The sequence below is a fragment of the Lonchura striata genome, chromosome 10 (genome assembly GCF_046129695.1).
Source record: "Lonchura striata isolate bLonStr1 chromosome 10, bLonStr1.mat, whole genome shotgun sequence".
Lineage (NCBI taxonomy): Eukaryota > Metazoa > Chordata > Aves > Passeriformes > Estrildidae > Lonchura > Lonchura striata.
In genome coordinates this window covers 17,924,360-17,939,795 of record NC_134612.1, presented here as the reverse complement: position 1 = coordinate 17,939,795, position 15,436 = coordinate 17,924,360, and the positions used below count along the sequence as shown (strand labels likewise).

General features: G+C 38.4%; 1 protein-coding gene across 1 annotated transcript in view; it reads right to left on the bottom strand.

Moving 5' to 3' along the window:
- Positions 1-15,436, bottom strand: part of PSMD1 (proteasome 26S subunit, non-ATPase 1) — a 63,467-nt gene that overhangs the window by 40,162 nt on the left and 7,869 nt on the right. Inside the window, exons 8-16 of the mRNA XM_021544442.3 lie at positions 15,232-15,295; positions 13,512-13,640; positions 12,399-12,487; positions 11,706-11,784; positions 11,010-11,183; positions 9,974-10,085; positions 9,163-9,359; positions 8,482-8,577; positions 7,894-7,958 (exon numbers count right to left, since the gene is read on the bottom strand). Of these exons, the coding sequence (XP_021400117.2) occupies positions 7,894-7,958; positions 8,482-8,577; positions 9,163-9,359; positions 9,974-10,085; positions 11,010-11,183; positions 11,706-11,784; positions 12,399-12,487; positions 13,512-13,640; positions 15,232-15,295 (1,005 nt within the window). The remainder of the gene's footprint in view (positions 1-7,893; positions 7,959-8,481; positions 8,578-9,162; positions 9,360-9,973; positions 10,086-11,009; positions 11,184-11,705; positions 11,785-12,398; positions 12,488-13,511; positions 13,641-15,231; positions 15,296-15,436) is intronic.

Below are 15,436 nucleotides of genomic sequence, written 5' to 3'. Positions count from 1 at the left end.
CAATTTAAATCTCTGTAAACAGACCAGGACACAAGCTCACTGCGTTCCCTTCTACAGATACTCAGTCTCAGAAGAAGAATGTATCCACATAGGAGCTTTCCTTGCTCTCAAAGGGTGTATTAAACACAAGCAGAATCACTCACTCTGGAGACCCATGTACAAGCCCATTCCATAAGGCATTATTAAAAATTCCATGTATGGAAATTATTCCTTTACTGTAGAGATGGGTAGAATTTCACCCACTTGAATTTCATCTCCATTACATATGCATAAGCTCTGTGTTGCCAGATTATTCACTGAAAACTGCCCTTTTTTCTTTTCATACTAAGAAAATTAATTATTTAATCAAAATAACACAACACATAATAAATTATCAAAAGAAAAACAGGATACACAATGCCTGGAACATCCCTATAATTTATATGAACAAGCTTCCTTTTTAATGACCATGGAAACTTCAAAGCCTCCCCTCATCCAATGTAGTTCACAGAAGTAGCGAAATCACAGACAGAACAGCTACTTCACAAGAAAATTGGAGCAAATATTTAAGAGACAGCAGAGACAACAGTACTGCCTACACCTGCATATATTCACAGTTTAGCTGAGCTCAAAATTATTTAATTGGACTAATGGCCAATTACAGGTCCCAATTTGCACTCTCTCAAACATGCTCAAGACTTTAGTATGACCACAAATGATAGAAATAACTGGTCCTCACAATCCATAAAAGATACCAGACTCTGCTATTTAGGAAATCAGAAAAGTTTGACAGCCCCAGACTCTTTGGGAAAAGAAGTCTGATTTCCCCAAAGTACTGGAACCCTTACATCAGGCAGCTAGTTCACCATTTTTTCCAGAGTTTCCATTTACAGTAAAATTTTCAGCTTGGGCTTTGTTTTCATTTTTGATATTTTCAGCATTCATTGGTTACAGTAAAATGATGTACACATTAGGATTTTTTCCATCTGCAGAACAGAGAGTACTAAAGCTAACATGTCCCTCCAACATTTATTTATATATATTTAATTTAAAACATATGCAAGTTCAAAACAGAGCCTACTGTAACAACTGCCAGAGATTTTCAGGCAAAAGCATTAAAAATACATCTGTGCTATGTGCAGTAAGTTGTCTTCTTCCTCCCCTTTTTTGTGGTCATCACTAGCCACTTAAATCAGAGTAAATTCTAACTGCTCTCCCTTCTCTTCACTTAATCAAAATTTGTTTAGGAGGATTTTGTAGTTAAAAGCCAGAATGGATGGACTGTGATAATTGTAAAAAACACCTCCATGAGTAGTAAAACCAAAAGGCAAACATCATTCCTGAGGGGTTATTGCCCAGCAGTCAGAAAGCAAAAAGCAGTCATCTTTGAAAACTCTCTTGATACTTAAATAAATCCATATTGATTAAACAAAAAAATGTTCACATAGCAAACAGCAATCACCTACTTTCAGTAGCAACTTATATTTTCCCTTTCCAGCAGAAACATCACAGCTGGCTCAAAGCACATAGCAAAACTGAGAGGTAACTCAGCTCTTTTCTGTCTGACCCTATTCTTGTATAGCTATCAAGTCTGCAACCTGTCTTACTCAAAGAGTAATTTGTCCTAAATGTCCCACAGAGAAACATTCCAAGGCCTCTTTGCAATCAGTGCTTCAACCTCCACCAACAGGAAATTATCCTTGAAAAGGTCTCACCCAACAGAGATGTATTTTCTCAAGCCAGTATACAGGTTTCTCAATTTTAGTACCTAAACAGAAGCTAAAATTTGTAGCTTCTATTTGTAAATAGAAGCTCAGCATGTTTCAGGTAACTCAGCCAGCAACAACAAACCTCAATCTAAAGGACCAGTGACTAATCAAAAATCCAGTCTTTCTACAGGCAAAGAAAATTTCTTTATAGACAGAAACACATCAGCCAAGAAAGCATGCACATTCCATGCTTCCACTTCCCACTTAACATGCTAAGTGCAGGATGATATTGCTCAGAGCTTATCCACTTACAAAGCAAACAAGCTGAGAATTCAGGTAACAGCCTTGGAAAGCAGGAAAGAGCAAGAAAAAAAGATGAAGATGCAGAACTATGAAATAAGAAAACATAACGGACAGTGGAGTTCTTGTTTTAGCAACTGTATCTACAAGAACAGCTCTGAACAAAGACATCACCTTCATTAGTAAGACATGATGAAGAGTCACTGCAAGATCCTGTAAGAAAGCATCAGTTTGTTGTATGGTAACTACAGACAACAATGCTCTTGTGGCATCAACAACCACAACAGGAGGTCAATACAATGAGTATTGTCTTTAGGTAACACAAATTTATAAAATATATTTTTACATTCTGTCTGCAAAGTGAGAGTATTTTCATAGCATTATAATATTTTACACGTTTTTCATCAAGATAGCAGTATAATAACTGATAAAGCTTTGCGGTCATTTGGCTGTAGAACACAAGATATTTTCATAGAAGGAAGGGGTCTTGCACTTCCCCCTTAACACACACCAACAAAAAAAGGGATTCTTTTCTCTGGAGCAAAATGCTGCCAGTTCTTTCCAAATCTGACCCACACCGAATCAGCCACCTAGCCCAGCTCTACAGTCTCAATACAATAATAACTCCAAGTTATTATTGTATAGAGGCTATAAAATAACAAAATAATAAAGTTAATAAAATAATAACATAGAGATACCTAGTTCAACTTTTCTCATAATCACAAAGACCTTTATCTGGCATATTTAATTTCTTTTTAAATTACCGAAAAGCAAGATAAAAGTCAAAACTGATCTGCAGCATCCAAGCACTATGGGAAGAACACTTTAGAAGAACAAGGGACAAGTATGGTGCTTGTTTAGTTGTTTAATTATTTAAAATACGTTAGGAAACATTTAGTCAATGTTCTGTCTGCCTATGTAATTAAAAATTACAGCACAGATATGCACATAAGGACTCAGTGGTCTTGCAGAGAGGAAAATAATGGAGTTTGAAGCCTAAGAGAGTGTCTTGAAATGCAAATAAAGGGATTACTTTACAAAAAACTAAACAAAGCAGCCACAATCTACACATGAAACAGACAAATCAACCAAAAAAAGTATCCCAACCTTTAATTCACTCAGAAACAGAGAAGCAAGAAACAATGGCAACTCATTTTCAAATTCATTAAACCCTGCACAACTTCAGTGAAAACCTAAGGCTTCTTCTGACTATAGTAAGATTTCTGTGACTATTTCTTTTGAAAGGGACCTTCCTTCTCCTCTCCCAGGAAGACTGAATATGACAAGATAAAATGTGTTGGATTGTAAACAAAACCCTTTTAATCTTTCCTATGCAAGAATTAACTAGCAGATACATTTCACTAAATTACTCTTCACAATTAAAACATTGAAAAAGTCACTGGTGCAGATCACATTAGAGTGACTGTCAGTCTCACACTCAATTACCCAGATCATCTACTATCTGCCTTCTGGATAAAGGTAAGCTAGAAGATATAAAGAAAACAAACTGTCCCAGTTTTCCTGGAATAAAATCCAAGTGTCTGATTTGTTTGCCTTACAACAAATATATAGCCTTAAAATACCAAAGGCTATGTAAACACAAAGCATACAAAAGCAGGAAACATTACTATTTCACTTGCATCATCCCAAAATGAAAAATTGAACAGAAGCCATGCAGAGTTCTTAATGTTTGGGTAGCCTACAGTTATCAGCTGAGACTACATCTTCCTTTTGGGACCCTCTAGAGGCTGCATTATTCCCTCTCCTGCCCTCAACAGTATTTCATGAAGACAAAAGCAGTATCCTAAAACTCAAGTCCCACTTCCCCATGACTCTCGTTCCCCCGGATTCAACAACTACTATGAGAGCATTAAACATTTTTTAGTTCATGCTTGCAAGCACTATTCCATCCCACACTGGAGCTTTCTCCCAGTCAGACTTTTCTATCCACAAAACATCTAGTGTTTAGATGTATATGGTGTTTAGATATTCTGCAGCACTGCTCTAACAATGTAAAAATAAAGCTGACTACATAATCCAATCACATCTCACTCTGCAATACCAACAAAGATCAATTAATGATCTAAAGTGGTAAAAATTATGATAAAAATAGGTCTTCCTGTTTTTAAAAAGCAAAACACTTAAAATTAATCATGTTTTCCATCACATCATAATAATCTTTTAAGAAAGTTGACCAGAAATCACAAGCGCTTTAAATGATGTTTTCCAACAATCATAAATATTTCATAAACCACTTCAGCAGAAAGAACCACCAGTATATAAACATCAACAATTAGGTAAGTTTGCTATCTGTGATCACTGGCAAAAAGATCAGGACTGGGAAAACAGAGACACCTTAGAATAGCAAAGTCAATACATAATTTCTCTTCTTATTTCACAACAAAGCTTCTTGTTCAGTCCTGCATCCACACTGCAAGCTCCAAACATCCACAGCTTTATTAGTGCCTCTATAACACTTCACAATAACATTTTACTTAGAAGTGCTCCTGTAAGAGGTTGCCATTTTTAAAAAGTGAAAAGATGCAAAGTCTCAGGCTTGTGCTCCACACAATTTTGGCTGGTTGTTTTTGATGGCAAAAGGAAGAAAAGAGGAGGAAGTTTGGAAACAATTCTCTTGCACCAGAACATTTTCTTCTAATTTAATATAATGGCATGAAAATTATCTGCTCAAAAATCCATAACTAGTGCCTAATTTTTGTATGGGACTAAACCAAGAAGGAAAAAAACCCCACACCAAGTCCTACAGCCAGCAAGCTGTGCTTTCAATCCCCAGTCTGCACCTATGGACTGTTCCTAAACAGTCAGCAAAACCAGAATTAACAGCAGCAACTCTGCTGGTCAAGGTTCAATTCTGCATACAAGGTCCCCTGGAAAGCTCTGGGGAGCCCAAGAATAGGACAAGGAAGTTTTTGTGCTACATGAACAGGACCTGAATATGTATTCTGCACCCAAGCAACGTGACTGATACTGCTCTGCTCTCTGGGTGACTGCAGACATTACCACAGCCAGGCAAGTGTGCATCCAACATCCCAGAGTGAAATTGTTACAGCAGCACTAATCTCTGCGCCCCCAATCCTTGGGGGATTGTAACTGGGTGATTTATTATCTTTCATAACACACTGGAAATTTTAATCTTGCAATTCTGAGGTAAAACATATGAACCTAGACTAGAATATTCTATCTAAACCTTGATTCATGAATTCTGAATAATGAAAAAAGCCACATACATTATTTTGTATGTTTTTCCAGTAATTCAAAAGCCCATTGAAAAATACATTACCATGCTTAAAAAATATAAAAGAGGTAATCTTCAAGTTCAGGCAAAACCTTATTGCTCTAAAAATTAAATGTCATGTTCTATTACATTATGTTCTATCACATTTTACTTCGATACTGAGCTGTTTTCATTACCAACAATAAAAGTCAAGATGGGCTCTTGAGTGAGTGTATGCAGGGTTGTACGCATGTGATAGCAAGGAAGACTCACAGAGGAAAACAAGGACAGCAAAGCCTTACAGAATGTTCTGCTATGCAGATGAGTTACCTAAAATTAGAAGTTTTGTGATGTTTACAACACTTTTAGTTCAAATACAAAAGGAAGAACATTTATTCATAGATAGTTGTAACAACAGGAGAAAAACAAACTAGATATTTATGACACAATGTGAGTTTGTGGGCTGTAGTTCTGTCATGTTCAAGCAATGGTGCTTTTAAGGAAATTATCATCCTCTGACTGTTTAACCTCCACCCTTTTATGGATTTTACTATTCCTATAGGAGGCACAAGTCTGAGGCTGCTAAAGTGTACAATCCAGAAGACAAACTCACACCTCCAGCATACTCAACCTCATGAATGCCATGAATTCCTCAAGAAAAATGTAGACTGCATTAAACAAATATATTCTCTTATTTCAATCCTGACTTCACAGTTCCCTTTCTGGAATCACATACAAAGAATTAAATGAGAACTCTTCATAGGACTTTCAGTCATGTTTCCTTCACTTAAAATGATATTAATTTCTGTGATTTAGCCCACTTTGTCTCAGATCTGATCACCTCCCATCACAAAACACTTCATTCAAAAGCTCTGTATACCCAGCAACTGATAAATCACTGACTCTTGCTAGCATTCAATGATGTGTTAGTGGCCTTTAAAAGTAAATCCAGTTAGACTTCAACAAACAACAGTCCTAGGAAAGAAATGCCATTTTAGCCATGAAATCTGACAAACTCACAACTCACTTGGTCTTTATGTCTCTGTATATTGGCATTGTTGAGCTGGGCCAGAGCACACAACCAGTTATCAAGTGAAAAGTGTTGGCAACTACCACAGCCTAACATAAACCTTTTGCCTCCAGGAGATAATGGTAACCAGCTAAAAGGTGTTAGTGCTAGTCCATGACTACCAAGAAAGGCGGACACATAAAATTTACAAGAAATGCTTCTCCTTATTGCACCAGTAGGTTCTAGACTGCAAGTCTCCAGAAGGGAGGGGAAGAGGCAGGTAACATCTGAACCACTGTACAGCAGGTGAAAGTCAAAGATGGTGTCATTTATTTCCTCATTGCTGGATATGGAGAGAACAGGCCCTGAACTATGATGTTCCATCAAGATGCCAGCACATGGTAAATGGTACAGCTCAGAGCCTTGAAGGTTTCTCATTTTGGTAAGAGCTATCCATGTCCAATTGTATTTTGCATTTGTTGAAAAGAAAAATTACGGTAAAATCTGAGCTCAAAAGGGCTTCATCACAACCTGTTTTGAAAAAAGATGCCTGAAACTATGGAAGGCATGCATGGAATTTTTGTTCTGTACACAGATACAGAAGTCAGCTAAACAGATTCCTTGGCTTCAGGAGAGGCAGAGATCCCTAAGCAGCAAGGAACCAGCAGTGCTGGTTGGAAGTAACAGAGCAGAAGCACTTGAGAGACACCTGCTGCCCACTGAGAGACTCTGTCCTCTTTGCAAACCATGTTCAATTATCCTTCAGATAGAGCAGAATGGCGCAGAATCACTTCCATGCAGAGAACAACTTGGTATAGAAAAGCTGACTGCTCACAACAGTAACCCAGGTTTTAACCTATCTTTAAGAACCTCTCATCCTACTTTTAAGGACAGCTACCAACTGAAAAGAAGATGTGAAGAATGATTTTTAAGTTAAAATTATGGACCCAAGTATGCAGCAATTCCTCTCAGCCACACTCAAAGGAGTTTGGCTCAGTGCTCAGATTACACAGATTATTGTATTAACAGATGCAGGTGCAGTCCTTGGGGAGCGTTCTAATTCCCAGCCACCCCTTAGCCAAGGGAACCGTACAGCCCTATTTCAGCACCATTTCAGCAATGGGTTTCACTTTAGACAACCAAAGGAAACTTTGTCACGATTTTGTGATGGGCTCATGTTACAATGTAAGCTCAGAAACTTTTCACTATTTAACAGTGGATACTTAAGAAACAATGACTATTTCAAGGTCCTCCTTCAGTATTTTTTCTTAATCAAAGTCACATTTTAGATAGCCATTAGGCAGATATGTTTGTCTAAGCACTGCTGCCCTTAAGAGGCTTGGCACAAGCACAGTATATTTAATTTTTAATTAACTCTCAATTCTGCAAATATTAATTTTTCATTCTATTTGTCAACTTCATCTAGTTCTGTTCAGACAATGAAACCACAAGTCTGGAAACCTACAGAAAGACTCATTAAACATGTGCTGAACATTAAGGAAGGCTTCTAATCCTAAACCAGTCTCTCAGTTTTTTAACTTTTCAGAATTCATTCAATTAGCAGTTGAGTCAGTTTGTGAAAGCAGTAGCATACTCATCTTCTGAAAAAGTAACAGACATTAAATTGAAGGCTTCAGGAGTGACCAAGGAAGACACTTTACCTGAACAGAATGAAACCAAGTGACTCCACAGCTGCCCGCCTCACGTCATCATTCACATCACTCACCTACAAAAGGAAAAACAGGATATTCAGAACACAGTTAAAATACTTGAGGACTCTGCAATGTTTCAGGCCAGATGTCAGTTAATGTTAATCAAGAAGACAGGATTACAGAGAAAGTTAGTTAAAATCATGTTCAGCCTTAGCCCAAACAGCCTCACCTGTGTTTGCACACCAACTGCAAGTTGATCAAAGAACAGACAGACCTCATCTTTCAGAGCCTGATTTATTTTTCTCCAGCCCATCATTACACAGACCAAACTTGTTAGCTGGGTAGTTTAGGTTCATGTTTTAAATTTTAATAGGTTCCTTTTCTGTGATACCAGGTTGAAAGCCTGAAAGTCTACCTACCCTAATGTCAGAAGGCCCTGTTAGTTTTACTCATAATACTAAGTAAACCTTTCATCACTTCACAATCTCTGATTTGGCCCAGAATATTAACACTGCAGACACAAAGCCTGAGAGAGTGAGGTGCTTGCTTCCTGAACACAAATTTCTTCCTATGTGCTCCTAATGCCACAGTACTTACAGCCACATGGAGCAGGCGCCTGATAGCCTTGTTGTTCCCTGAGCCACAGTACGCCATGGCCACAGTGTACATGCCAGAACGACGGAGAATTGGATCCTGGAAGAGAAAGCATCAATGTTTCACATCCATCCAAACTGTGACTTGTTATTCTAACTTTAAATCTGCTCCACTCTTGTGTCTTGAACCTGCAAATGGGTCACATGTCAGCCTCATTGCTTAATTGTTTATTTGGGACAAATAACAGGACAATCACCAAAGCAGGGTTGTCGTTACCAAATTCAGGGGACAGAGACCCGCTATGCTGCAGGCTGCCTTAGAGTATAGGGCAGAGGTGTCATTCTGCTTCTTGCTTGCTATCTGCAATAATCAGTACCAGAGCCTTGAGGTGACCCACCTACAGCAAGTCTCATCTGTTTTCAGCCACTGCATTTTGATCTACTCCCTACTGCTGCTCACATGACTATGAAGACCAAGTATAAGGCTAAAGAAAACACAATTAAGCAGCGTTGTTCTTGTATTTTTGATCACAATACAGCAACTTGTGAAACAATCCTACTTCAGACCTATGTAAGAACTTCTCTGGTTCTAAAACACCAACCCACCACAGCAGGAGATTCACAAACAGACAGGAGGCCAGCCATGTAACACAAGAGTCAGGGATTAAGTCACAGCTCAATTTACCTTATCTCTGCAGAGACTCTCAATGAGAGCATCTGCCTCCTCCATCCTCCCATACATGACCAGAGCAATTCCAACCGCGAGGCCACGCAGGATCTTTTCATGCTGGGTTTCCTGTGCATAGCCAACCATGTCCTCAATAGCCTGGGCATTTTTAGATCCCAACATAACCAACCCCAGTGCCAGGCCAGCTGCCTCACCTAAAAAGCATAGAAAAGCAAAAGTCAACCCTGTTCCCAAAATTAATAAATACTGTATCTAGAGGATCACACCAGATATAGGCCAATATGTCACTTCTGGACATCACCATGCCTAACAACTCCATTATTCATGGCAAAATATGTTTGTAACCACAATTTAGTACTTTTCTCTACCAAGTTCAATTATTGCTTCCTTGGGCCAAGAACTGAGAGATTATTTTCTGATGAGCCCCAACAATGCAGCAGTAACTCCCACAACCTTCTCCAAGCCTATCTCTCAGCTCAAAAAAGCACATGGCTCTGGAAAACAGCCACACTAAAGAAAAAACATATGACAAAGAAAAGAACAGAGCAAAAAGGGGCTGTTTAAAGACCTAGTATGTCTTGTCAAAACTTGCCACAGTGCCAATCACGACAGGATTTCTGAACACTACTGACACATAACTAAAGAACCATAATGATCAGGAAAAAGTCAGTAAGTAAAACATAGCTAGACAAAATCAACACTGCTAACAGACAATCTGGCAGGGAGTGGGGGCAGAAACCATGACAAAAAACCCCAGCTGTCTGATAAGGCCTCAGATGGTTATTTGCTTTGAAAGCAGAACATTTACCTGTCACTGCATCATCCTGGTATAGATTTGTTTTCAGCAGGTCGTACACATCTTGACGTGCTGTCCCCATGGCAGCCAGCCCCAAGCCCAGGCTGCCACCATGTCGCACAATCTAGAGAAGTGCATGCAAGTTCAGTCATAAAGCAGGGAACAGTATGGCTTCAGCTGAAGACGACATCTTTCCATCAATATAAACCTGCAACCTTTTAGCCCCAAACCAACCCAAAATGACTTCTTGACCTGCTAGAAATGCCACTTTCATAGTCTCAGGCAGCAGGTCCAGTGAAAGAGGCAAAAAATAGAAGAAAAACAGTTCAAAAGCCCATAAATAGTAAATAACAGAAGCTTAACACATAGCACAGAAGACTTTCTAGTGACTTCAAAATCTTTTCCCCGAGTGGTTTATGTAAAAACATAAATGTGTGCCATGTATAAAAACCAATAGCTAGTAAAAGCTTTTACATAAAAAGGTAAAAAGGTACCCACTTAAAACTATAACCTCTTTTGCTCTAACAGTGGTTATATTTGCAGCAAGACTAGTGGAATCTGTTAATGGAATTAAAAAAAAAAAAAGTAATATGACATTCCACAAAGCAAAAGAGGTAACATGCTGGGAAAATTATCTATTTCCAATTAAAAATATATTTTTCTTAGAGGTCTACAAACACTTCTTATTGTGCAAGATGCATTAAAACTACAGGCCATGTTGGCAGAAACATTTTGTGGCTAATTTCCTTGACAACTAAGCTGTAAACAATAACAGTGCCTGACAAAACAAAGTAGATATAACAAGTAGTAAATATGATGAAGCTACAGTCACTGTCAAGTACATAAGAATTTCCTAAAAATCTTACCTAAACCTTAAGCAACAGGTTGTTAAAACCAACCTTTACCCAGTCTAAGACCCAGTGGAGATCTAAGTACCACACTGCTGCTTAATTACCTCTACAGAGGTAATTACCCACTATTAAACCAGCCAGCACCCTCCTGCATAATCCCAACAAAACAAAGGCTCATTGCTGAACCCAGTACACACATCATTACTGGCATTCTTCAGCTGGTTCAGCAAGTAGTCAATGATGTCCCCGCCATGGTTGGCATGGATGAGACCCAAGGCATAGAGGCCTCCTCCCTCCTGGTAGGCTGACCCTGGAGAGGTGTCCTTGGGCAGGTAGGTTGCCATTAGCTGTAATGCCTCTTTCTCATGACCCTGGATGTTCAGTGTCCAGCAGGAAGGGAAGACAGTGGGAAGTGAAATGTGAAAAAACAGCAAAGTAATATTTAAACATGTTTAAATATTGTCATAGCCATGTGTTATAGCCATTATTTTCTCCACTAAAATCAGTATTTCAGTGCCACATATCACTGTTCAAACTTACTGAGTTATTACAGTAAGGAACTTTTTTATGCCCAAAATCATTTAAGAACCACCTGCAATTTTAATACCTAGAAACTACTAAATCTGTTCAAATCACAAAGGAAGAGTTAGAAAAAATACTCTCTCCTTGAGCCATGTCATCCTAGCACCTTTTTGATTCTCAGCAAAACATACAATAAATTACATTGGATGTCAGATTATATAATATAAACACGGTTTTTTTTAGTGCAAAGACACAAAATATGCTATAGTTGTGCCAGGTACACTGGAGTGCAGGCAACATTCAGAATGCCCATTTCCACATTTTCAGTGTTCACATTTACACTAAGCGGACAGAAATGAATGCAGCATTACCTTGTGTATAACACCCAAGCTGGCAGTAGCAGTAAATTTAGCCCAGTTAGTGGCCCTGGCGAGCCACTCCAAATTGTCTCTAGAATATAAAAAGAGCAAGGTTATACAAACAGGTCATACAGCCTATTCCTAATCCTGCAAACAGGGTTTAAGAGTACTGAAGACTGCTTTCAAACTAAAAAGCAGCTCCAGATGTGAAGGCAGCTAACCACATTTCCAATTTACATTTCTCTCCCCTTCATCAGTCCAGATTTTTGCTAGTTGTAGTCAAGCTTCTAGACATGAGTGATCTCAGTAAAAGATAAGAGAACTGCTCAATATGCAGCTCACCAATTCTCTAGGAGAAACTCTAGCACAGTTTCTGCAGCTTTCCTTAAGTCCCTCATAAGGTCAACCCTAGTATTTTCCCTACAAGAGTCATTCAGTACTGTCAGTCTCTACTGTAAAAAGATACATCTCAGAAACTCTGTAATTGGAAAAGAAAGAGAAGAGAAATTCCAGATCTTCACCCTCCATGCTGTTCATATATTTAGCAGTCAAACAAAGCCAGTTTGTGAAGATAGAGAAAAAGAAACAATTCTCTAAGACCATTAGAGTTCTGCAGTTACCACTCTGACATATCAAGTTAAGGAGGGCAACAATGTTGTTCAAACACTTCTAAATGACATTGGAGCTTCCTTTCCATAGATTTACCTAAGAAACTGGTCACTGGTTGTCCCACAGTGCATAAAGGAGTTTGCTATAACAGTTGCAGTATGACATACGGAATTCCTCACTGCATCCTGAAAGAACATGAACAATCAGTATTATCACTCAGCAAAAGATCTGCCCAAGGTCACCTAACAAGCTTGCCAGTACACCAGAAAAATGGACTGTAATGATCTTCAATTTAACCAGCAATTTCCCTGTAATCAGATAATAGATTGCTAATACACTTTAACATATCCTCTAGCCATCTTTCCCATGCAAAATGATTCTTTTTGTGAGTTTTTCAGAGAGGTGATTACTCCAATTGCCACTTAACTGGAGAACCACCCTGCTCTGCTTCCCAGAACCGAGCACTGCACAGTAAGTGCTGCTGACGTTTCCAGGCCATTCCCAGAACTCTACTGCAGAATCCTGAACACTTCACCAGCAGATGGAAAAGATTTTCCAATACATTTGAAATGTCATCTGAAATAGATGAACCCACTAACAAGCAACCCTTAGTACTTTTACTGAAGATACACATCTTATTTCACAATTAAAAAAACTTCTCCTACAGTTTATAGTATGTATTTAAGAGTCTAGTTTAGCTATAAGTTTTCATTTGGCCACCCTTGAGTAACACCTTCCAAAATAAAACCAGTTATACCATTCACTAACTCTGTCTACATTACAGTTTCTGATTGGTTTTGTCTCCCACATGGAAATATTGTTTTTTTACTACATACCAGGGTTCCCTTGCCAAGCTGAAGGTGTGGGCTTACCTAACATCTCAACCAAGATACCAATATACTGTAACCTATACCTGGCTGACTGCTCCCTTCCCTACCAGCAGCAACTGCAATGGATCTGACATGGAGCTGGAGCATAAATGTTGCCCATTTTATTCAACAGATTAAAAACAAGTCTACCAGGATTTGGTTTTTCCACCAAAAAAAAAAAAAAAAAAAAGGTGAGTTGCTATAACCAATTAAAAAAACCTAATTAAAATATCAACGTGCTAATAGCAGCCTATCATTACAAACAACAGCAGCATGGCCAAAACCAACACAGGATGAATCAGATAAATCCAAGACAACCATATTTAACAAAGTCTCTTACCTTTGTGTTTTTGAGGATCATGAGATCTGTATTGTTGTTTCGTATTAAAAACTGCAGATGTAACTCAATGGCCATTTCCCCACTTAAAATTTTAATCATTTTTGAGATCTGGTCCTTAGGCTCTGGGTTCTTCACATATAAGCAAAAAAGAAAAAAAAAATTCTATGAGAACCCAACTATGACTCTCTTAAAATACAATTAATGAGAAGCTACACTGGTATGTTCCCATCACCATATTCCAAAACCTATCAGGTTTTAGGCCTAAAAAGACATTGTTTCTGTCCTTGGTGCACAAGCCAAAACCTCCCAGAAATCAAATCTTTTGTGCAGAGCACTGCAGGTGGGAGAAGACACTCTTCAAAAAGAAATGTATTCTTTTATTGAAAGAAAAAGAATATGGGTGACATCTGACATTCTTCAAGCTGCTGTTTGGCCTTACAGAGAGAATAAGTCTCCTGCCAGAGACAAACCCTTTTATAAATGAACCTGTATTTCCATGGAAGCTTTCATAGATGGGGCCACAAAGCTTCAATAGTTTGCATGAGCTTGTGCTGAGCTGCAGCACCATTCTTGTGAGCTACAAGCTTTATTTAGAACAATAGCTAGTAGAACTAGGAAACTAATACATTAATCTTCAAGAGCTCTTTGAGAAAAGTCTCCTTCCTTGTGAAGGAACAGTTGAAAATGGATTGGTAGAAACTGAAGTTAATTCTGAGCAGGGTGAAAAGTACAGTGCAGTTCTTTGTCCTAACATGGTTAGCTGGTCACAGACCAGTCAAGCATGAGTAGTTCAGACCATAAACTAATTCCCTCAATTATTTCTTTGTAGTCAGCATTCTGAATTGTGTAAGATTAAGCTAAAGAACATTTCTGACCACACAGACTGTTTTTGTGTACTTGGCACAATCAGCAAAGCTAGTGCAGCAGAAACTGATTCAAGACACCTTTCCTGTACAAAAGTACTGTCAAGGTTCCTTGCTGGGGCAAGAAACTCAATCCCTTTTGTTTTCTGTGTGAAATATTACTTGAAGAAAACACTTCTGTTTGCCCTTAATTAATTTTAAGTTATCTGCAATAATCTTTCAAACATTCCCAAGTTTTGTTTGCAAGCATTTACTATGGGGAAAAAGAAGAAAAACAAAAACCAGCTTGTCTTGTTTACCTTCCTCTCTGGTAACACTCTACAGAGTTGGAAATGTTAAAACTGCATTAACTATTGTACATGCCAAAATGCAACTGTATGTGCATGTTATAAGTGAACTCACTTTCTTCAATACCTGGGAAAAGAAACTAAACAAGAAGATTCCAACCAACTGGCCCAGCAACACAGCACCATGTAGGCCCGAGGTAACTTTATGCCTTCAAGGAGAAGAAACTGTTACATCAGCATTCCCTCCTGCCATTCCTGTAGAACAGCATCAGTTCCATCCAACCAGAACTACAGTTGGTTTTTGAAAGAGAGAGGAAGAAATGCACTTTTCACAACTCAGTAATTCCTATTGAACTCTGACCATTTCCCACTCTCATACAGCTTTCAGTATCTGAACTGCTGAACATTAAGTCAGATTTTTGGCCCTCAGAGATCATCTGTCAACTTGTCTTTAAGCACATAGAAAAGTAATTCCATTCTTTATTAACCAAAGCTATTTAGAAATCCTAGATATCCAAAGAGAACATATAAGAAAAATTAAGTAAAGTCTCTTTCAGAAATAGCACTCACAATTTCCACAGACCTCCCTGCTGCACAAGTGCTTCCTGGTTTCTCTTCTGCTTCCATAGCATCACTGAAATAAAATAAAAATGAAAAATTCATCACTTGCAACAAGTCAGAAACTGTAATTATGGCTGAACATTATTCTGAAGGAGCAGCCTAAGATTTGGAGATGATGACTGGAAAAGAGGACTTCGACAGAACAAGTGTTGAC